General features: G+C 49.2%; 1 protein-coding gene across 1 annotated transcript in view; it reads right to left on the reverse strand.

Annotated features, from left to right (window-relative positions):
* Positions 1-23,411, reverse strand: part of LOC130213170 (DENN domain-containing protein 4B-like) — a 55,126-nt gene that overhangs the window by 22,926 nt on the left and 8,789 nt on the right. The window contains exons 6-17 of the mRNA XM_056444637.1: positions 22,405-22,646; positions 21,699-21,765; positions 15,149-15,207; positions 14,020-14,164; positions 13,725-13,900; positions 13,440-13,540; positions 13,147-13,362; positions 12,935-13,080; positions 8,074-8,207; positions 7,888-8,002; positions 6,441-6,647; positions 5,426-5,507 (exon numbers count right to left, since the gene is read on the reverse strand). Coding sequence (XP_056300612.1) covers positions 5,426-5,507; positions 6,441-6,647; positions 7,888-8,002; positions 8,074-8,207; positions 12,935-13,080; positions 13,147-13,362; positions 13,440-13,540; positions 13,725-13,900; positions 14,020-14,164; positions 15,149-15,207; positions 21,699-21,765; positions 22,405-22,646 — 1,690 coding nt within the window. The remainder of the gene's footprint in view (positions 1-5,425; positions 5,508-6,440; positions 6,648-7,887; positions 8,003-8,073; positions 8,208-12,934; positions 13,081-13,146; positions 13,363-13,439; positions 13,541-13,724; positions 13,901-14,019; positions 14,165-15,148; positions 15,208-21,698; positions 21,766-22,404; positions 22,647-23,411) is intronic.

A 23,411-nucleotide genomic window follows, 5' to 3' on the forward strand; every position in this document is an offset into this window, starting at 1 on the left:
GAAGACATGTGAGGACAGAGGATATGTGAGGACAGAATACATGTGAGGACAGAATACATGTGAGGACAGAGGACATGTGAGGACAGAGGACATGTGAGGACAGAGGACATGTGAGGACAGAGGACATGTGAGGACAGAGGACATGTGAGGACAGAAGACATGTGAGGACAGAGGACATGTGAGGACAGAGGACATGTGAGGACAGAGGACATGTGAGGACAGAAGACATGTGAGGACAGAGGACATGTGAGGACAGAAGACATGTGAGGACAGAGGACATGTGAGGACAGAAGACATGTGAGGACAGAGGACATGTGAGGACAGAGGACATGTGAGGACAGAAGACATGTGAGGACAGAGGACATGTGAGGACAGAAGACATGTGAGGACAGAGGACATGTGAGGACAGAAGACATGTGAGGACAGAAGACATGTGAGGACAGAGGACATGTGAGGAAAGAAGACATGTGAGGACAGAGGACATGTGAGGACAGAAGACATGTGAGGACAGAAGACATGTGAGGACAGAAGACAGGTGAGGACATAAGACATGTGAGGACAGAGGACATGTGAGGACAGATGACATGTGAGGACAGAAGACATGTGAGGACAGAAGACATGTGAGGACAGAAGACATGTGAGGACAGAGGACAGAGGACATGTGAGGACAGAGGACATGTGAGGACAGAGGACAAGTGAGGACAGAAGACAAGTGAGGACAGAAGACATGTGAGGACAGAAGACATTTGAGGACAAAAGACATGTGAGGACAGAAGACATGTGAGGACAGAGGACAGGTGAGGACAGAAGACATGTGAGGACAGAGGACTTGTGAGGACAGAAGACATGTGAGGACAGAGGACATGTGAGGACAGAATACATGTGAGGACAGAGGACATGTGAGGACAGAAGACATGTGAGGACAGAGGACATGTGAGGACAGAAGACATGTGAGGACATGTGAGGACAGAAGACATGTGAGGACAGAAGACATGTGAGGACAGAAGACTTGTCCTCACATCACCGTATGGTGTATATACCTTGTTGTAGTACCCGTTGGTGATGGTGTATATACATTGTTGTAGTACCCGTAGGTGATGGTATATATACATTGTTGTAGTACCCGTAGGTGATGGTGTATATACCTTGTTGTAGTACCCGTTGGTGATGGTGTATATACATTGTTGTAGTACCCGTAGGTGATGGTGTATATACCTTGTTGTAGTACCCGTAGGTGATGGTGTATATACCTTGTTGTAGTACCGTGGGTGATGGTGTATATACCTTGTTGTAGTAGGTGATGGTGTATATACCTTGTTGTAGTACCCGTAGGTGATGGTGTATATACCTTGTTGTAGTACCCGTAGGTGATGGTGTATATATTGTTGTAGTACCCGTAGGTGATGGTGTATATACCTTGTTGTAGTACCCGTAGGTGATGGTGTATATACCTTGTTGTAGTACCCATAGGTGATGGTGTATATACCTTGTTGTAGTACCCGTAGGTGATGGTGTATATACCTTGTTGTAGTACCCATAGGTGATGGTGTATATACATTGTTGTAGTACCCGTAGGTGATGGTGTATATACATTGTTGTAGTACCCGTGGTGATGGTGTATATACCTTGTTGTAGTACCCGTAGGTGATGGTGTATATACCTTGTTGTAGTACCCGTAGGTGATGGTGTATATACCTTGTTGTAGTACCCGTAGGTGATGGTGTATATACCTTGTTGTAGTATCTGTAGGTGATGGTGTATATACCTTATTGTAGTATATGTAGGTGATGGTGTATATACCTTGTTGTAGTACCCGTTGGTGATGGTGTATATGCCTTGTTGTAGTATCTGTAGGTGATGGTGTATATGCCTTGTTGTAGTATCTGTAGGTGATGGTGTATATACCTTGTTGTAGTATCTGTAGGTGATGGTGTATATACCTTGTTGTAGTACCCGTAGGTGATGGTGTATATACCTTGTTGTAGTATCTGTAGGTGATGGTGTATATACCTTGTTATAGTACCCGTAGGTGATGGTGTATATACCTTGTTATAGTACCCGTAGGTGATGGTGTATATACCTTGTTATAGTACCCGTAGGTGATGGTGTATATACCTTGTTGCAATATCTGTAGGTGATGGTGTATATACATTGTTGTAGTACCCGTAGGTGATGGTGTATATACCTTGTTGTAGTACCCGTAGGTGATGGTGTATATACCTTGTTGTAGTATCTGTAGGTGATGGTGTATATACCTTGTTGTAGTACCCGTAGGTGATGGTGTATATACATTGTTGTAGTACCCGTAGGTGATGGTGTATATACCTTGTTGTAGTACCCGTAGGTGATGGTGTATATACCTTGTTGTGTAGTACCAGGTGATGGTGTATATACATTGTTGTAGTACCCGTAGGTGATGGTGTATATACCTTGTTGTAGTATCTGTAGGTGATGGTGTATATACCTTATTGTAGTACCCGTTGGTGATGGTGTATATGCCTTGTTGTAGTATCTGTAGGTGATGGTGTATATACCTTGTTGTAGTATCTGTAGGTGATGGTGTATATACCTTGTTGTAGTACCCGTAGGTGATGGTGTATATACCTTGTTGTAGTATCTGTAGGTGATGGTGTATATACATTGTTGTAGTACCCGTAGGTGATGGTGTATATACCTTGTTGTAGTACCCGTAGGTGATGGTGTATATACCTTGTTGTAGTATCTGTAGGTGATGGTGTATATACATTGTTGTAGTACCCGTAGGTGATGGTGTATATACATTGTTGTAGTACCCGTAGGTGATGGTGTATATACCTTGTTGTAGTACCCGTAGGTGATGGTGTATATACATTGTTGTAGTACCCGTAGGTGATGGTGTATATACCTTGTTGTAGAGTAGGTGATGGTGTATATACCTTGTTGTAGTACCCGTAGGTGATGGTGTATATACCTTGTTGTAGTACCTGGTGATGGTGTATATACCTTGTTGTAGTATCTGTAGGTGATGGTGTATATACCTTATTGTAGTACCCGTTGGTGATGGTGTATATACCTTGTTGTAGTATCTGTAGGTGATGGTGTATATACCTTGTTGTAGTATCTGTAGGTGATGGTGTATATACATTGTTGTAGTACCCGTAGGTGATGGTGTATATACCTTGTTGTAGTATCTGTAGGTGATGGTGTATATACATTGTTGTAGTACCCGTAGGTGATGGTGTATATACCTTGTTGTAGTACCCGTAGGTGATGGTGTATATACCTTGTTGTAGTATCTGTAGGTGATGGTGTATATACCTTGTTGTAGTACCCGTAGGTGATGGTGTATATACCTTGTTGTAGTACCCGTAGGTGATGGTGTATATACCTTGTTGTAGTACCCGTAGGTGATGGTGTATATACCTTGTTGTAGTACCCGTAGGTGATGGTGTATATACCTTGTTGTAGTACCCGTAGGTGATGGTGTATATACCTTGTTGTAGTACCCGTGGTGATGGTGTATATACCTTGTTGTAGTACCCGTAGGTGATGGTGTATATACCTTGTTGTAGTACCCAGGTGATGGTGTATATACCTTGTTGTAGTACCCGTAGGTGATGGTGTATATACCTTGTTGTAGTACCCGTAGGTGATGGTGTATATACCTTGTTGTAGTACCCGTAGGTGATGGTGTATATACCTTGTTGTAGTACCCGTAGGTGATGGTGTATATACCTTGTTGTAGTACCGTAGGTGATGGTGTATATACCTTGTTGTAGTACCCGTGGGTGATGGTGTATATACCTTGTTGTAGTACCCATAGGTGATGGTGTATATACCTTGTTGTAGTACCCATAGGTGATGGTGTATATACCTTGTTGTAGTACCCGTAGGTGATGGTGTATATACCTTGTTGTAGTACCCGTAGGTGATGGTGTATATACCTTGTTGTAGTACCCGTAGGTGATGGTGTATATACCTTGTTGTAGTACCCGTAGGTGATGGTGTATATACCTTGTTGTAGTACCCGTAGGTGATGGTGTATATACATTGTTGTAGTACCCGTAGGTGATGGTGTATATACCTTGTTGTAGTATCTGTAGGTGATGGTGTATATACCTTGTTGTAGTACCCGTAGGTGATGGTGTATATACCTTGTTGTAGTACCCGTAGGTGATGGTGTATATACCTTGTTGTAGTACCCGTAGGTGATGGTGTATATACCTTGTTGTAGTATCTGTAGGTGATGGTGTATATACCTTGTTGTAGTATCTGTAGGTGATGGTGTATATACCTTGTTGTAGTATCTGTAGGTGATGGTGTATATACATTGTTGTAGTACCCGTAGGTGATGGTGTATATACCTTGTTGTAGTATCCCGTAGGTGATGGTGTATATACCTTGTTGTAGTATCTGTAGGTGATGGTGTATATACATTGTTGTAGTACCCGTAGGTGATGGTGTATATACATTGTTGTAGTACCCGTAGGTGATGGTGTATATACCTTGTTGTAGTATCTGTAGGTGATGGTGTATATACCTTGTTGTAGTACCCGTAGGTGATGGTGTATATACCTTGTTGTAGTACCCGTAGGTGATGGTGTATATACCTTGTTGTAGTATCTGTAGGTGATGGTGTATATACCTTATTGTAGTACCCGTTGGTGATGGTGTATATGCCTTGTTGTAGTATCTGTAGGTGATGGTGTATATACCTTGTTGTAGTATCTGTAGGTGATGGTGTATATACCTTGTTGTAGTACCCGTAGGTGATGGTGTATATACCTTGTTGTAGTATCTGTAGGTGATGGTGTATATACATTGTTGTAGTACCTGGGTGATGGTGTATATACCTTGTATCTTCAGTAGGTGATGGTGTATATACCTTGTTGTAGTATCTGTAGGTGATGGTGTATATACATTGTTGTAGTGCCCGTAGGTGATGGTGTATATACCTTGTTGTAGTACCCGTAGGTGATGGTGTATATACCTTGTTGTAGTACCCGTAGGTGATGGTGTATATACCTTGTTGTAGTACCCGTAGGTGATGGTGTATATACCTTGTTGTAGTACCGTAGGTGATGGTGTATATACCTTGTTGTAGTACCGTGGGTGATGGTGTATATACATTGTTGTAGTACCGTGGGTGATGGTGTATATACCTTATTGTAGTACCCGTTGGTGATGGTGTATATGCCTTGTTGTAGTATCTGTAGGTGATGGTGTATATACCTTGTTGTAGTATCTGTAGGTGATGGTGTATACATTGTTGTAGTACCAGGTGATGGTGTATATACCTTGTTGTAGTACCCGTAGGTGATGGTGTATATACCTTGTTGTAGTACCCGTAGGTGATGGTGTATATACCTTGTTGTAGTACCCGTAGGTGATGGTGTATATATTGTTGTAGTACCAGAGGTGATGGTGTATATACCTGTTGTAGTACCGTGGGTGATGGTGTATATACCTTGTTGTAGTACCGTACATGGTGTTATATACCTTAGCTGCATGAGGATCCTGTAACACACCTGAACACAGAGTCTGTATACTCAGTCTATATACTCAGTCCATATACTCAGTCTATATACTCAGTCTATATACTCATAGTCCATATACTCAGTCCATATACTAAGTCTATATACTAAGTCTATATACTAAGTCCATATACTCATAGTCTATATACTAAGTCCATATACTCAGTCTATATACTCATAGTCCATATACTCAGTCTATATACTCAGTCCATATACTCATAGTCTATATACTCAGTCCATATACTCAGTCCATATACTCATAGTCCATATACTCATAGTCCATATACTCATAGTCCATATACTCAGTCCATATACTAAGTCTATATACTCAGTCCATATACTCATAGTCTATATACTCAGTCCATATACTCAGTCCATATACTCAGTCCATATACTCATAGTCTATATACTCAGTCCATATACTCAGTCCATATACTCAGTCCATATACTCATAGTCCATATACTCATAGTCCATATACTCAGTCTATATACTCAGTCCATATACTAAGTCTATATACTCAGTCCATATACTCATAGTCTATATACTCAGTCCATATACTCAGTCCATATATTCAGTCCATATACTCAGTCCATATACTCAGTCCATATACTCATAGTCCATATACTCATAGTCCATATACTCAGTCCATATACTCAGTCCATATACTCAGTCCATATACTCAGTCCATATACTCATAGTCTATATACTCAGTCCATATACTCATAGTCCATATACTCAGTCTATATACTCAGTCTATATACTCAGTCTATATACTCAGTCTTTATGCTCCATAAATTCAAATTGTATATATTCATAGTCTATAAATTCAATATATATACTCAGTCTATATATATTCATCTTTATATTCGTAGTCTATATCCTCAGTCTTTAGCGGCGTCCTGTGTGACCTTTGACCTGTGACTCACCTCGTCCGGCAGCACCACCTTGCGGTTCTCCATGTGCTTGAGCATGTCGTGGGCCGTGTGCAGCGCGCGCACCTTGGCGGCCTCCGCCCGCACGAAGGTGGGCAGGTAGATGAACCAGAGGCCGTAGCAGTGGCCCAGCAGGCACTTGGACCACATGTCCGGCACCGCGGAGTACTTGTGGGCTCGCTTCTGGGCCAGCTTGATCTCCTGGAGGAGCAGAGGGCGGGAAGACAGGTGAGTCCTGGTTCTCCCCGAGAGGGCTGCGTATGGATTATTGATCACAGGTGGTCCGATGTATTGATCCTGAAGGTCGCTCAGGACAAGAGGACAGCTTCATGGCTCTAAGGGGGACACGTCCTCAGCACGCCTTGTATAGTTTACACAAACAGATACATACCTATAGAACTGTCTCTTACCTGTTTGAGGCGGGGCTAACTGTGTCTGTACCTGTTTGGTGCGGCGGGGCTAACTGTGTCTGTACCTGTTTGGTGCGGCGGGGGCGGGGCTAACTGTGTCTGTACCTGTTTGGTGCGGCGGGGGGCGGGGCTAACTGTGTCTGTACCTGTTTGGTGCGGGGGGGGCTAACTGTGTCTGTACCTGTTTGGTGCGGCGGCGGGCTAACTGTGTTTGTACCTGTTTGGTGCGGTAGGGGGCGGGGCTAACTGTCTGTACCTGTTTGGTGCGGCGGGGGGCGGGGCTAACTGTGTTTGTACCTGTTTGGTGCGGCGGGGGGCGGGGCTAACTGTGTCTACCTGTTTGGTGCGGCGGGGGGCGGGGCTAACTGTGTCTGTACCTGTTTGGTGCGGCGGGGGCGGGGCTAACTGTGTTTGTACCTGTTTGGTGCGGGGGCGGGCTAACTGTGTCTGTACCTGTTTGGTGCGCGGGCGGGCTAACTGTGTCTACCTATTTGGCGGGGGGCTAATTGTGTCTGTCCCTGTTTGGTGTGGGGGGGGCGGGGCTAACTGTGTCTGTACCTGTTTGGTGCGGCGGGGGGCTAACTGTGTTTGTAGGTGTTTGGTGCGGGGGGGGCGGGGCTAACTGTGTCTACCTGTTTGGTGCGGCGGGGGGCGGGGCTAACTGTGTTTGTACGTGTTTGGTGCGGCGGGGGCTAACTGTGTCTACCTGTTTGGTGCGGCGCGGGGCGGCGCTAACTGTGTCTGTACCTGTTTGGTGCGGCGGGGGCGGGGCTAACTGTGTTTGTACCTGTTTGGTGCGGCGGGGGGCGGGGCTAACTGTGTCTGTACCTGTTTGGTGCGGCGGGGGCGGGGCTAACTGTGTCTGTACCTGTTTGGTGCGGCGGGGGCGGGGCTAACTGTGTCTGTACCTGTTTGGTGCGGCGGGGGGCGGGGCTAACTGTGTCTGTACCTGTTTGGTGCGGCGGGGGGCGGGGCTAACTGTGTCTGTACCTGTTTGGTGCGGCGGGGGGCGGGGCTAACTGTGTCTGTACCTGTTTGGTGCGGCGGGGGGCGGGGCTGCTGGGGGCGCTGCCCTTGGCCGGTACCCGGATCTGGTCCTGGGGTCGTTGGAGGAGCTCCGGCTTCAAGGCGGGGAAGGTTTCATAACTGTAAATAGAACAAGGGCCTCAGCAGACGGAGAGGAACACAGAGACCCTCCAGGGCCCCGGGCCTCGTACCTGTAGAGCGCCGGACACTCGGACCCGTCGGGTTCCTGCGGTTCCTCCGGAGGCATGATGAACACCGTGTGTTCTCCACCATGAGTCTCATCCAGGTCAATCAGCCTCACCTCCTCCGGCTTCTCCACGTCCACCTGGAGAAACACACAAATTATATACATACATATATATACACACACATATATATATATATATATATACTAGGGCTGGGCAACGATTAACATTTTTAATCGCAATTAATCACATGATTTCCCTGATTAATCGCATTTGTATACGCAAAATCCAATAATTAATTCAAAAGTAGTGTATAGCGCACTTCTATTTTAAATGTTGCTGAGATTAAACATCTCTCTTGTTCTGCCTGTTTTGTGATATACATGCCTAAAAGGTGCCTAATATTTCTAGACTGAATAATTATAATTATTATAACTGAAGATGTTTTTAGTTGCCTATTTTGTGGAGCCCCTCAGGACGTGGTGCCCTCCGCACAGCGCGTAGTGCGCTATGGGAGCGGCGGCGCTGGGAGGAGTTTACAGCACAAACAACAATGAACGAGTGGAGGCGGCGAGGTGCTCCGTGTTGCCAGGTTGGAGATGGTGAAGTATCGTACCAAAGGCTCAACATGGTTGTATTTGGAGGATAATTATCGTGTATCTGGCAACCCTGAGATCGGTCGACCAATGACTGCTCTCTATTCTGTCAGCTCACGCAAGAAGGTGGAACGTAAGGGAGATACCATTTCCAAAACTTGTAAGTTGTAAATACTAGTTTATGAAAACCCAGAGAAACACAAATATCCGACGAAGCAAAATCCCGACGTTTTTGGAATCCCTGCCGGATGCATTTTGTAGGTCTCAAAAGCAGGACATGTCCGGGGAAAGAGGACGTCTGGTCCCCCTCACTAACCGGCCTGCAGTAGCTCTCCACTTCGCTGTGGCGTTGCATTCAGGAAGCGTGCATTCAGGAAGCATGCATTCAGGAAGCGCTGTGCCAACGGCTGCTTGTTTCAGTAGTGGCGTTTTGCTTTTATTTTATTGTCTTTTTTTGCACTTTTCCTCTCTTTTTCTTTTTCTTTTCTTTCACGTTTGTCTTAGTTACGGTCGGACACTGGACCATAACTACTTTTTTCGATAATTCTACTGTGGCTTTTGTTCACTTTGTCGTGAGTATCGGTGAGCCACAGCAAAACAATGACGGGGACCGTCGTCTACTCGCGTGCTCAGCTGATCGCGCTGTGCAGGCCGAAGCTTCTGCCTGGAGACAGACCTGTGATCCCGCTGGAGCTACGGAGGAGGGCTCGCGGTTGCAGATCGGGTGTCAAGCGGAGGGCTAAAACGAGGAGATACAAACCCTCGGTACCGTCGATCATAACGGGGAACGTGAGGTCTTTGGCGAGTAAGACGGATGAGCTCGGCGCGCTGGTAATGACCGAGAGGATCTTCCGTGAGAGCAGTCTCTTGTGCTTCACTGAGACGTGGCTACACGCGGACTATCCGGATCACAGCGCGTCCGTGCCCGGCTTCAGAACTGTTCGGGCTGACAGAGACGCTACACAGAGCGGTAAGATGAGGGGGGGCGGGATCGCTGTTTATGTGAATGAACGGTGGTGCCATCCGGACCATGTGTGCGTGAAGGAGCGCTTCTGTAGACCGAACATTGAACTGTTGGCCGTGGGGATGCGCCCGTACTATTTGCCGAGAGAGTTCACGTCCGCCATTGTGGTTGTCGTGTACGTGCCGCCATCAGCTGACGCTGAGGAAGCTGTGGACACCATCCACTCCACTGTGTCTGCTCTGCTGAATCATCAGCCTGGAGCATTCATGGCTATCACTGGTGACTTTAACCACACCACATTGGAAAAAGCTCTGCCAACCTTCCATCAATACATAGACTGCCCAACAAGGAACAATAAAACTCTGGACTTGCTGTATGCTAATACTAAGGACGCATACAGCGCCACTGCCCTTCCCCTCGGCAGGTCTGATCATGACCTGGTCCGGCTGACACCCAGGTATGTTCCTCTGGTGAAGAGGCTGCGGTGACCACCAGGACTGTGAGGAGGTGGTCTCTGGAGGCTAACGACGCTCTACAGGACTGCTTGAGTCAACGGACTGGGATGTGTTGTGTGGACCGCACGGGAGGACATCAACAGTATGACCGACTGCATCACGGAATACATCAAGTTCTGTGAACACACCACCATCCCATCACGGACTGTGCGCTGCTTCCCAACAACAAGCCCTGGATCACCAGGGACCTGAAGGCGCTTCTTAACATGAAGAAAGCTGCTTTCAGGTCTGGAGACAGGGATGAGCTGAGAAAGCCCAGCGCAACCTAAAGGTGAAGCTCAGGAGGCAAGGACTCCTACAGGAGGAAGCTGGAGGCCAAACTCCAGCTGAACAACACAAGGAGGTGTGGTCTGGCATGAAGCAGATAACTGGCTTCAAGGTGGGAGGAGACAGCCAGGGGCTCCCTGGAGAGGGCCAACGAGCTGAACTGTTTTTCAATAGGTTCAGTTCACAGCCCTCCCGTCTCCTCCACACATCACACCTCCCAAACACCTCCTCCCCTCTGTCCCCCTGCTGAGCTGCACATCCACCGAGCCCTCAATAACAATGGGCTCCTCCACCCTCCCCTCTTTTGTGACGACTGACCAGGTGAGAAGACAGCTGGAGAAACTACACCAGCGCAGAGCTGAAGGTCCTGATGGCATCAGCCCCAGGGTCCTAAAGACCTGCGCCACCCAGCTGTCTGGTGTCCTGCAGCGCCTCTTCAACCTCAGCCTGAGGCTGGGGAAGTCCCGTGCTGTGGAAGGCGTCGTGCCTGGTCCCTGTCCCAAAGAAGTCAGCACCATCTGGCCTCAACGACTACCGACCGTCGCCTCACCTCCCATGTGATGAAGGTGCTGGAGAGGCTGGTCTTGGCCCACCTCCGGCCGCAGGTGAAATCGTCGCTGGACCCTCTGCAATTTGCTTACCAGCCTCATGTGGGAGTGGACGACGCCATCATCTACCTGCTGCAACGAGCTCAGTCGCACCTGGATGGAACCGGTGTCTCTGTGAGAGTCACTTTCTTTGACTTCTCCAGTGCATTTAACACCATCCAGCCACTGCTGCTGAGTGAGAAGCTGCGGTGGCAGTGTGGACGCGTCCACCATCTCCTGGATCACTGACTACCTCACAGGCAGACCACAGTTTGTCAGAATGGGCGTGTGCTGTCTGGAGCGGTGGTCAGTGATGTTGGAGCCCCACAGGAACTGTTCTGTCTCCTTCCTCTTCACCCTGTACACCAGTGACTTCCAGTACAACACGGAGTCATGCCATCTGCAGAAGTACTCTGATGATTCTGCAGTGGTCGGGTGTATTAGGGATGGACGGGAGGAGGAGTACAGGGCAGTGGTGAGTGACTTTGTAAAGTGGGCGATGAGAACCACCTGCGGCTGAACGTGGCCAAGACCAGAGAGATGGTGGTGGACTTCAGGAGGAAGGCGACAGCTCCTACACCTCTGAGTGTCCTGGGAGTGGACGTGGACATGGTGGAGGAGTACAAGTACCTGGGCGTCTCCATCGACAGCCGACTGAACTGGAAGGCCAACATCAACGCTGTGTACAAGAAGGGATGAGTCGACTCTTTTTCCTGAGAAAGCTTGATCCTTCAACGTGTGCAGCAAGATGCTGGAGTTATTCTACCAGTCGGTTGTGGCCAGTGTGCTGCACTTTGCCATTGTCTGCTGGGGAGCAGCATCGAGCCGGTGACACCAGCCGTCTTAACAAACTGGTTAGGAAGGCTGGCTCCATCATCGGCTGCCAGCTGGAGCACCTGGAACAGGTGGTGGATAGGAGGACGTTGAAGAAACTGGTGTCCATATTGGACAACCCGGACCACCCTCTCCACCACCTCCTACAGGGACAGAGGAGTACTTTCTCCAGACGTCTCCTCACGCTCCGCTGCCACAAGGAGAGATACAGGAGAACATTCCTGCCGACGGCTATGAGGCTCTACAACAGTTCACCTCTTGCCAGATCACCCTAACCCTTCTTATATTTTGTGTTTTTATTCTTGTGTGTTGCTGCTACTGACTCGACAAATTTCCCCTTGGGGATTAATAAAGTATATATCTATCTATCTATCTATCTATCTTCTCTTGGTTGATCTCCTCCCTGCAGCGTCGTCTGCCGAAGCCTCGCTCCACTGTGTGTTTGATTGTATGATTCGCTGCATCAACGGTGTGTTTAGCATGTAAATGATATTTAAGGCTGGAAGTACTCCGGTGATAAGACAATTCATCTTGGCAGTGTTACATATGACTTTGTTTCTATCGACTCCGCCGTCTTTAAGAACTTTAAATTGAAAATGGCCATTTAAAATCTCCGTACTCTTCTCCATGTTTGTTAAACCGCGAATGACTTTCTTTTCCGGTTCCGCAGCAATCAGTAGCAGACTTTTACAAAATAAAAGCCTGTGAGCAACACACTTTTACAATAATAAAATAAACAATAAAACCTGCGTTAACGCGCGATAAAATAATTGTCGGCGTTAATTAATTGATGCGTTAACGCAAGATTAACGCGTTAACGTGCCCAGCCCTAATATATACACATACAGTATATATATATATATGTAAATGTATATATACATGTATCTCCAGTAGGGGTACTAACTAAAGGTAGTTGTTGTTGTCATTGTGGTCTGTACGTCCCGTCGGTACGTCCCGTCGGTACTTCCCGTCGGTACTTCCCGTCGGTACTTCCCGTCAGTACTTCCCGTCAGTACTTCCCGTCAGTACTTCCCGTCAGTACTTCCCGTCAGTACTTCCCGTCGGTACGTCCTGCAGCTGCTTCCCAGTGGACGGAGCTCTGACCTTCTGGACGCACTCGTCGAAGAACTCGAGGCAGGCGTGCCGGTCGCTGCCGAAGGAGCACTCCTCGATGAACTGCGTGAACATCTGAGTCCTGGTCAGCTGGCCGTAGATCTTCTGCTGCGTTCGGTCCCGAGACTTCAGGAACCCTGCGGGAGTCACAGCCGGATCAGTACCGCCGGTCCGCCTCCTCGCCGTGGGCGGAGCTCCGGTACCTTGCAGGTTGAACAGCGAGCTGCAGTCCGTGGTGGTGTCGGAGGGCGCCTGAGTGATGGGCAGCAGGAAGCTGCGGTAGCCTCTCAGCAGGCCGCTCATGAAGCGGAGGAAGGCCTCCTGGATCTCCAGCTCCAGCTGCTTCTGGCTGCGGTAGATCTGGTCGTAGTCCGTCAGCAGGAACTCCAGCGTGGCCTCCTCTTGGCCGGGGGTGCAGACTGCAGGAGGAGGAAGAGGCCGTGAACTCTGGAACCGACCCGAGGCTTCGGGGCCCGCTCGGTCTCGGACCACTCACTCTTCTCCAGGGTCTTGTGGAGGACGCTGAGGCTGTTGAACAGAGTCTTGCCGTGCTTCCTCGGTAACGATCGCCACGACAACGGCTTCTTTTCATCAGACCTGAAAGGGACAACGTTTGAAAAGAGACCAAAGGCAACACAATAAGTACTTTTGATACTTTACTCGCTGCTCGTTTATCCGACAGCTCGACGGATTGTTAGCCAACTGAACCACAAACAGAACACAGAGAACGTCAACGCGTTGTCTCCATGACAACACGACCTCACAGCCCTCAAGGACTCACTGGAAGAGGGTGTTGGTGTCCAGGTCCACACACACCACGTCCGTGGGGGGGTCGTACAGGTCGAAGTAGCTGGAGTGGACGCCCACGATGAAGGGCATCGGGGCCAGCAGCACGTCGGCCATCTGCAGCGGACACAGGGGGATGTAGGGGCAGAGCCAGCGCAGGGGGAAGCTCATCTGGAGAGGAAGAGGAGGGTGAGAGGCTGTAGGTGATGAAGAGGAAGAGGAGGGTGAGAGGCTGTAGGTGATGAAGAGGAAGGTGAGAGACTGTAGGGTGATTAGAGGAAGAGTCTCACGGAGACGAGGGCCTCGCTGACGGAGGTCAGCACGTCGGGCCTCAGCGAGTGCAGCAGCAGTTTGTGTTCCAGGAGGACGGCGAGCAGCAGAGAGCAGGCGTGGTCCGGACCCAGGTTCTGGAGCAGCTTCAGGAAGCTGGCCCCGCTGCACGCGCTCACACGGAGACGGACGGACGGACGGACGGACGGACACACACACACACAACACACACACACACACACACACACACACACACACACACACACACACACACACACACACACACACACACACACACACACACACACACACACACACACACACACACACACACACACACACACACACACACACACACACACACACACACACACACACACACACACACACACACACAGTTTTCTGTGTTTTTATATTTTAAACCCTTTCATCTTGGCCGAGATGATCTTGTATTATTGGGATTAACCTACTTAAAGAAATAATAATAATAATAATATTGCATTTTATTTGGAACACTTTTAATTCAAAAAGAATCCCAGAGTGCTACAGAGCCAGTAGATTAACATAAACTAACAGAAAAGAGAAAAGCTGGTAGAGATTTACACAAACTACAGAGTCCAGGGTCGGGGTTGCCCTCATGTGGTCTTAAAGAGTCCAGGGTCTGGGTTGCCCTCATGTGGTCTTAAAGAGTCCAGGGTCTGGGTTGCCCTCATGTGGTCTTAAAGAGTCCAGGGTCTGGGTTGCCCTCATGTGGTCTTAAAGAGTCCAGGGTCTGGGTTGCCCTCATGTGGTCTTAAAGAGTCCAGGGTCTGGGTTGCCCTCATGTGGTCTTAAAGAGTCCAGGGTCTGGGTTGCCCTCATGTGGTCTTAAAGAGTCCAGGGTCGGGGTTGCCCTCATGTGGTCTTAAAGAGTCCAGGGTCGGGGTTGGGCGATGAAGGTGGTGACGAGCTTCTCTGCATCTGACAGGGTTAAAGTGGGCGGAGCTTGAAGATGTGAGGTGATAAAAGGTGTTTGATGTGGTCATTGAAGGTCAGGTGAGGGTCAATCTCCCAGAGTAGTGACGGAGGGGAGGGGTGTGGCCTGAGCTTCAAGGTGAGTCAGAGGGGAGGGCTCATGTCATGCTCCTGTTGAACTGGACTTGTTGTTACCTGAGTGGGAGAGGAGAGGACACCGGCTGGCAGAGGAGCAGGTTGTCATACGGAGAGAGCTGCAAGAGAGACGCCGTTAGGACACTCAGGGACACACCTCCCTGAAGACTACACGTTACTCACCAACTTCAATCCTGGAAGGTGAATATGAATGAAACAACAGGTACACCTGGACTGAGTAGATCCGGTCTAACGGGTACATCTGGACTAAGTAGATCCGGTCTAACAGGTACAGGTACACCTGGACTGAGTAGATCCGGTCTAACGGGTACACCTGGACTGAGTAGATCCGGTCTAACGGGTACACCTGGACTGAGTAGATCCGGTCCAACGGGTACACCTGGACTGAGTAGATCCGGTCTAACGGGTACACCTGGACTGAGTAGATCCGGTCCAACGGGTACACCTGGACTGAGTAGATCCGGTCTAACGGGTACACCTGGACTGAGTAGATCCGGTCCAACGGGTACACCTGGACTGAGTAGATCCGGTCTAACGGGTACACCTGGACTGAGTAGATCCGGTCTAACGGGTACACCTGGACTGAGTAGATCCGGTCCAACAGGTACACCTGGACTGAGTAGATCCGGTTCAACAGGTACACCTGGACTGAGTAGATCCGGTCCAACGGGTACACCTGGACTGAGTAGATCCGGTCCAACGGGTACACCTGGACTGAGTAGATCCGGTCCAACGGGTACATCTGGACTGAGTAGATCCGGTCTAACGGGTACATCTGGACTGAGTAGATCCGGTCTAACAGGTACAGGTACACCTGGACTGAGTAGATCCGGTCTAACGGGTACACCTGGACTGTGTAGATCCGGTCTAACGGGTACACCTGGACTGAGTGGATCCGGTCTAACGGGTACACCTGGACTGAGTAGATCCGGTCTAACGGGTACACCTGGACTGAGTAGATCCGGTCTAACGGGTACACCTGGACTGAGTAGATCCGGTCCAACGGGTACACCTGGACTGAGTAGATCCGGTCCAACGGGTACACCTGGACTGAGTAGATCCGGTCCAACGGGTACACCTGGACTGAGTAGATCCGGTCTAACGGGTACACCTGGACTGAGTAGATCCGGTCTAACGGGTACACCTGGACTGAGTAGATCCGGTCCAACGGGTACACCTGGACTGAGTAGATCCGGTCTAACGGGTACACCTGGACTGAGTAGATCCGGTCCAACAGGTACACCTGGACTGAGTAGATCCGGTCTAACAGGTACAGGTACACCTGGACTGAGTAGATCCGGTCTAACGGGTACACCTGGACTGAGTAGATCCGGTTCAACAGGTACACCTGGACTGAGTAGATCCGGTTCAACAGGTACACCTGGACTGAGTAGATCCGGTCCAACAGGTACACCTGGACTGAGTAGATCCGGTCCAACAGGTACACATGGACTGAGTAGATCCGGTCCAACGGGTACACCTGGACTGAGTAGATCCGGTCCAACAGGTACACCTGGACTGAGTAGATCCGGTCCAACAGGTACACCTGGACTGAGTAGATCTTGTCTAACAGGTACACCTGGACTGAGTAGATCCGGTGTACCAGGTGCTCATGCATCCAAGTGAAGTTGGTGAGTAAGATTTGTCTTGAAGTTATTGAATGAAAGGAGACGCACAGACACAAAGAGAATTATGGAGCCCACATTGTGAAAGCATCACCACCTCATGCAGCTCAGAGGAAACAATCAGCACAGGATTATTTTTGTAGTGAAGAAATTAAGTGAAGAAATGTTGGCCACTAATGAGAACCAATCAATAAACAGACTTCTGATTGGACACAATTACCATGTTGAGGTTGTGATCGCATCACCGCCTACATCCTGTTGAAGAAGGGATTAAGGGATGAACATCCAAGAGACCCACAAGTCTGGACTGGTTTCTATCAATAAAATATACGTCTTTGAACTAATTTGCTGAAAAAGCATATTGGTTTTGAGCCTGAAGGTCTGAGTCTGTACCTGACTGAGGAAGGTACCCTGAAGGTCTGAGTCTGTACCTGACTGAGGAAGGTACCCTGAAGGTCTGAGTCTGTATCTGAACGAGGAAGGTACCCTGAAGGTCTGAGTCTGTATCTGACTGAGGAAGGTACCCTGAAGGTCTGAGTCTGTATCTGACTGAGGAAGGTACCCTGAAGGTCTGAGTCTGTACCTGACTGAGGAAGGTACCCTGAAGGTCTGAGTCTGTACCTGACTGAGGAAGGTACCCTGAAGGTCTGAGTCTGTACCTGACTGAGGAAGGTACCTGAAGGTCTGAGTCTGTACCTGACTGAGGAAGGTACCTGAAGGTCTGAGTCTGTATCTGACTGAGGAAGGTACCCTGAAGGTCTGAGTCTGTATCTGACTGAGGAAGGTACCTGTAGGTCTGAGTCTGTATCTGACTGAGGAAGGTACCCTGAAGGTCTGAGTCTGTACCTGACTGAGGAAGGTACCCTGAAGGTCTGAGTCTGTATCTGACTGAGGAAGGTACCCTGAAGGTCTGAGTCTGTAGCTGACTGAGGAAGGTACCCTGAAGGTCTGAGTCTGTATCTGACTGAGGAAGGTACCCTGAAGGTCTGAGTCTGTACCTGACTGAGGAAGGTACCCTGAAGGTCTGAGTCTGTATCTGACTGAGGAAGGTACCCTGAAGGTCTGAGTCTGTAGCTGACTGAGGAAGGTACCTGAAGGTCTGAGTCTGTAGCTGACTGAGGAAGGTACCCTGAAGGTCTGAGTCTGTAGCTGACTGAGGAAGGTACCCTGAAGGTCTGAGTCTGTAGCTGACTGAGGAAGGTACCCTGAAGGTCTGAGTCTGTATCTGACTGAGGAAGGTACCCTGAAGGTCTGAGTCTGTACCTGACTGAGGAAGGTACCTGAAGGTCTGAGTCTGTATCTGACTGAGGAAGGTACCCTGAAGGTCTGAGTCTGTACCTGACTGAGGAAGGTACCCTGAAGGTCTGAGTCTGTAGCTGACTGAGGAAGGTACCCTGAAGGTCTGAGTCTGTAGCTGACTGAGGAAGGTACCCTGAAGGTCTGAGTCTGTACCTGACTGAGGAAGGTACCCTGAAGGTCTGAGTCTGTACCTGACTGAGGAAGGTACCCTGAAGGTCTGAGTCTGTATCTGACTGAGGAAGGTACCTGAAGGTCTGAGTCTGTACCTGACTGAGGAAGGTACCCTGAAGGTCTGAGTCTGTATCTGACTGAGGAAGGTACCCTGAAGGTCTGAGTCTGTATCTGACTGAGGAAGGTACCCTGAAGGTCTGAGTCTGTATCTGACTGAGGAAGGTACCCTGAAGGTCTGAGTAGCACGGTGGCTCAGTGGTTAGCACTGTCGCCTCACAGCAAGAAGGCCCTGGGTTCGAATCCCGGTCGTCCCGGTCGTTCCAGGTCCTTTCTGTGTGAAGTTTGCATGTTCTCCTCGTGCCTGCGTGGGTTTCCTCCGGGTCCTCTGGTTTCCCCCACCATCATAAAGACATGCACCGCAGCCTCACCCCGGTTCGTATGGATGTGAATGAATGTTGGTGGTGGTCGGAGGGGCCGTAGGCGCTGATTGGCAGCCACACTTCCGTCAGTCTGCCCCAGGTCAGCTGTGGCTACTGATGTAGCTTACCACCATCGGGATGACTGTGTGTGTATGACTACTGGACTCTGGACTATAAAGCGACTTCGGGTGTCTTGAGAAGCGCTATATAAAATAAATGATTATTATTATTATTATCTGAACGAGGAAGGTACCCTGAAGGTCTGAGTCTGTATCTGACTGAGGAAGGTACCCTGAAGGTCTGAGTCTGTATCTGACTGAGGAAGGTACCCTAAAGGTCTGAGTCTGTATCTGACTGAGGAAGGTACCCTGAAGGTCTGAGTCTGTATCTGACTGAGGAAGGTACCCTGAAGGTCTGAGTCTGTATCTGACTGAGGAAGGTACCCTGAAGGTCTGAGTCTGTAGCTGACTGAGGAAGGTACCCTGAAGGTCTGAGTCTGTACCTGACTGAGGAAGGTACCCTGAAGGTCTGAGTCTGTATCTGACTGAGGAAGGTACCCTGAAGGTCTGAGTCTGTATCTGACTGAGGAAGGTACCCTGAAGGTCTGAGTCTGTATCTGACTGAGGAAGGTACCCTGAAGGTCTGAGTCTGTATCTGACTGAGGAAGGTACCCTGAAGGTCTGAGTCTGTATCTGACTGAGGAAGGTACCCTGAAGGTCTGAGTCTGTACCTGACTGAGGAAGGTACCCTGAAGGTCTGAGTCTGTATCTGACTGAGGAAGGTACCCTGAAGGTCTGAGTCTGTATCTGACTGAGGAAGGTACCCTGAAGGTCTGAGTCTGTACCTGACTGAGGAAGGTACCCTGAAGGTCTGAGTCTGTAGCTGACTGAGGAAGGTACCCTGAAGGTCTGAGTCTGTACCTGACTGAGGAAGGTACCTGAAGGTCTGAGTCTGTATCTGACTGAGGAAGGTACCCTGAAGGTCTGAGTCTGTATCTGACTGAGGAAGGTACCCTGAAGGTCTGAGTCTGTAGCTGACTGAGGAAGGTACCCTGAAGGTCTGAGTCTGTAGCTGACTGAGGAAGGTACCCTGAAGGTCTGAGTCTGTACCTGACTGAGGAAGGTACCCTGAAGGTCTGAGTCTGTACCTGACTGAGGAAGGTACCCTGAAGGTCTGAGTCTGTATCTGACTGAGGAAGGTACCCTGAAGGTCTGAGTCTGTACCTGACTGAGGAAGGTACCCTGAAGGTCTGAGTCTGTATCTGACTGAGGAAGGTACCCTGAAGGTCTGAGTCTGTATCTGACTGAGGAAGGTACCCTGAAGGTCTGAGTCTGTATCTGACTGAGGAAGGTACCCTGAAGGTCTGAGTAGCACGGTGGCTCAGTGGTTAGCACTGTCGCCTCACAGCAAGAAGGCCCTGGGTTCGAATCCCGGTCGTCCCGGTCGTTCCAGGTCCTTTCTGTGTGGAGTTTGCATGTTCTCCTCGTGCCTGCGTGGGTTTCCTCCGGGTCCTCTGGTTTCCCCCACCATCATAAAGACATGCACCGCAGCCTCACCCCGGTTCGTATGGATGTGAATGAATGTTGGTGGTGGTCGGAGGGGCCGTAGGCGCTGATTGGCAGCCACACTTCCGTCAGTCTGCCCCAGGGCAGCTGTGGCTACTGATGTAGCTTACCACCATCGGGATGACTGTGTGTGTATGACTACTGGACTCTGGACTATAAAGCGACTTCGGGTGTCTTGAGAAGCGCTATATAAAATAAATGATTATTATTATTATTATCTGAACGAGGAAGGTACCCTGAAGGTCTGAGTCTGTATCTGACTGAGGAAGGTACCCTGAAGGTCTGAGTCTGTATCTGACTGAGGAAGGTACCCTAAAGGTCTGAGTCTGTATCTGACTGAGGAAGGTACCCTGAAGGTCTGAGTCTATATCTGACTGAGGAAGGTACCCTGAAGGTCTGAGTCTGTATCTGACTGAGGAAGGTACCCTGAAGGTCTGAGTCTGTAGCTGACTGAGGAAGGTACCCTGAAGGTCTGAGTCTGTACCTGACTGAGGAAGGTACCCTGAAGGTCTGAGTCTGTATCTGACTGAGGAAGGTACCCTGAAGGTCTGAGTCTGTATCTGACTGAGGAAGGTACCCTGAAGGTCTGAGTCTGTATCTGACTGAGGAAGGTACCCTGAAGGTCTGAGTCTGTATCTGACTGAGGAAGGTATCCTGAAGGTCTGAGTCTGTACCTGACTGAGGAAGGTACCCTGAAGGTCTGAGTCTGTACCTGACTGAGGAAGGTACCCTGAAGGTCTGAGTCTGTATCTGACTGAGGAAGGTACCCTGAAGGTCTGAGTCTGTATCTGACTGAGGAAGGTACCCTGAAGGTCTGAGTCTGTACCTGACTGAGGAAGGTACCCTGAAGGTCTGAGTCTGTAGCTGACTGAGGAAGGTACCCTGAAGGTCTGAGTCTGTACCTGACTGAGGAAGGTACCCTGAAGGTCTGAGTCTGTATCTGACTGAGGAAGGTACCCTGAAGGTCTGAGTCTGTAGCTGACTGAGGAAGGTACCCTGAAGGTCTGAGTCTGTAGCTGACTGAGGAAGGTACCCTGAAGGTCTGAGTCTGTACCTGACTGAGGAAGGTACCCTGAAGGTCTGAGTCTGTACCTGACTGAGGAAGGTACCCTGAAGGTCTGAGTCTGTATCTGACTGAGGAAGGTACCCTGAAGGTCTGAGTCTGTACCTGACTGAGGAAGGTACCCTGAAGGTCTGAGTCTGTATCTGACTGAGGAAGGTACCCTGAAGGTCTGAGTCTGTATCTGACTGAGGAAGGTACCCTGAAGGTCTGAGTCTGTATCTGACTGAGGAAGGTACCCTGAAGGTCTGAGTCTGTAGCTGACTGAGGAAGGTACCCTGAAGGTCTGAGTCTGTATCTGACTGAGGAAGGTACCCTGAAGGTCTGAGTCTGTACCTGACTGAGGAAGGTACCCTGAAGGTCTGAGTCTGTATCTGACTGAGGAAGTTACCCTGAAGGTCTGAGTCTGTACCTGACTGAGGAAGGTACCCTGAAGGTCTGAGTCTGTACCTGAACGAGAATTCGCGGCCGCTGAGGCGAAGGAAACGGGACGTTGTGCATGAAGCTGGAGATATGTCTGCAGAGAGAAAGAAAATCAAGAAAAGACATCAGAGGCATTCAAATTAATTTAATTGATCTAAATGTCATCTGGAGACTGAAAGAAGTCCCACTCCACGAAATATAAATAAGATGCATCATTAGAGTACATGTACATCCCAAAGGTAGAAGAGGAACTGAAGCGTTACCTTATGCTCTCTTCAGAGACACCAGACTCAGTTAATCAAGTTTGTTCATTCCCAATTATTCTTAATGTAGCATACACTAAAACGTATTCACATTTCTTCCGTCTAAAAGCAGTACGCTGCTTGAGGAGTGGTACTCTTGTGTGTTCCCACTACAGTAAGACACTGTCCATGGAGCAGTACCTCAAACAACCACACAAATCACCCAAACTACCCCGTTATTTGAAATGAGCAAACACGACCGGCTCGTCCTCCTCACACCGTTGGATGAAGGCTGATTCATATTCAGTGCTTCAGTTGGTTTTGGATCAGCCGCTCTGTATGTTTTGGAGAAGAGGAAAACGCCATGACCCTACGTGACCCTACGTGACCCGTTCAGATTGAGATAATCCTAGCTGCAGAACATTATACATCTGGCGTTGAGGCCTCTTATTGATCTGATTCAGTCTTTAAAGATGAATTTGAGCACTGACTTTTCAAGCGGCAGCACGTGGGGCCCGGAGATGGAGTATCTGTAGATGAAGGTAAGGAACTTCTGGAAGACGGTGAAGAAGGGCCACTGGGAGAGCACGCAGATGCTCTTCTTGACCTGCAGGCTGCGGTTGGTGATGGGTCGCCGGTCGACCACGCTGAGGAGGCCGAGCCTCACGCTCTGCCTCTCTGACAGCAGCTCTCTGGAGAAGGACTCGTAGAACTGGATGGCTGCTCCGTAAACCTGGTGACACAGCAACAGGTCTCTGGTTCTGCATCGCTGCTCGTGAAACCACATTTCAGAGACTGAAGATTGAATCAGTCAAACAGCAGTTGACGTGTTTGAATAATATATTACAGTATTTATGCACTAAAGTTGAGTGTTTGTGCTTTTATCATCATTATTATGCCATCATATCCACTGCTGTTGTTATTATGAGTCGTCATCACTCATCACTACTGCTAGTCTCATGGGTTCCTTCTGTTGTATTTGAAGTTGTTCCTGTTCTGATGTGTGGGTCTAAGTCTAGAGCAGTGGTCGCCAACCCGTCGATCGCGATCGACCGGTCGATCTCGGAGACGTTCGCTGTCGCTCTCCAAAATAAAATGAAAATAAAATCAGAAACACATTGTTCCTCATTCTCGAAAATTTTCTGAAGTGTCTTCTGAAACGTTTTCTTCCTGACCGGAAGATCGACGTCAGAAAAGATCTCCGCCTGATTTTAATGAACGCCTGAAAACGGGTTCTCTTACACAGCGGCGTGGTCAGCTGTGCGCCCCGAAAGAGGGGAATGTAGTCCACAGTGGTCCTACAGGTGGGGCGTGCCCCTCTAGTGGGGGAAAGTGGTACTACAGATGGGGCGCAGGGGAAATGCAGAAAGACCAAAGTGTTTTGATTTCATTCAATTAGAATTAGGCCAAATAAAAAGGTCTCAAGCTGCAAGTCCAGTCTGGACCGTCGTTTTCTCTCAACGCCTCAATAGGGAGATCTTGCCTGTCACGAAGGCGG

This window comes from Pseudoliparis swirei, chromosome 22 (assembly GCF_029220125.1).
Source record: "Pseudoliparis swirei isolate HS2019 ecotype Mariana Trench chromosome 22, NWPU_hadal_v1, whole genome shotgun sequence".
In the NCBI taxonomy this organism is placed as follows: domain Eukaryota; kingdom Metazoa; phylum Chordata; class Actinopteri; order Perciformes; family Liparidae; genus Pseudoliparis; species Pseudoliparis swirei.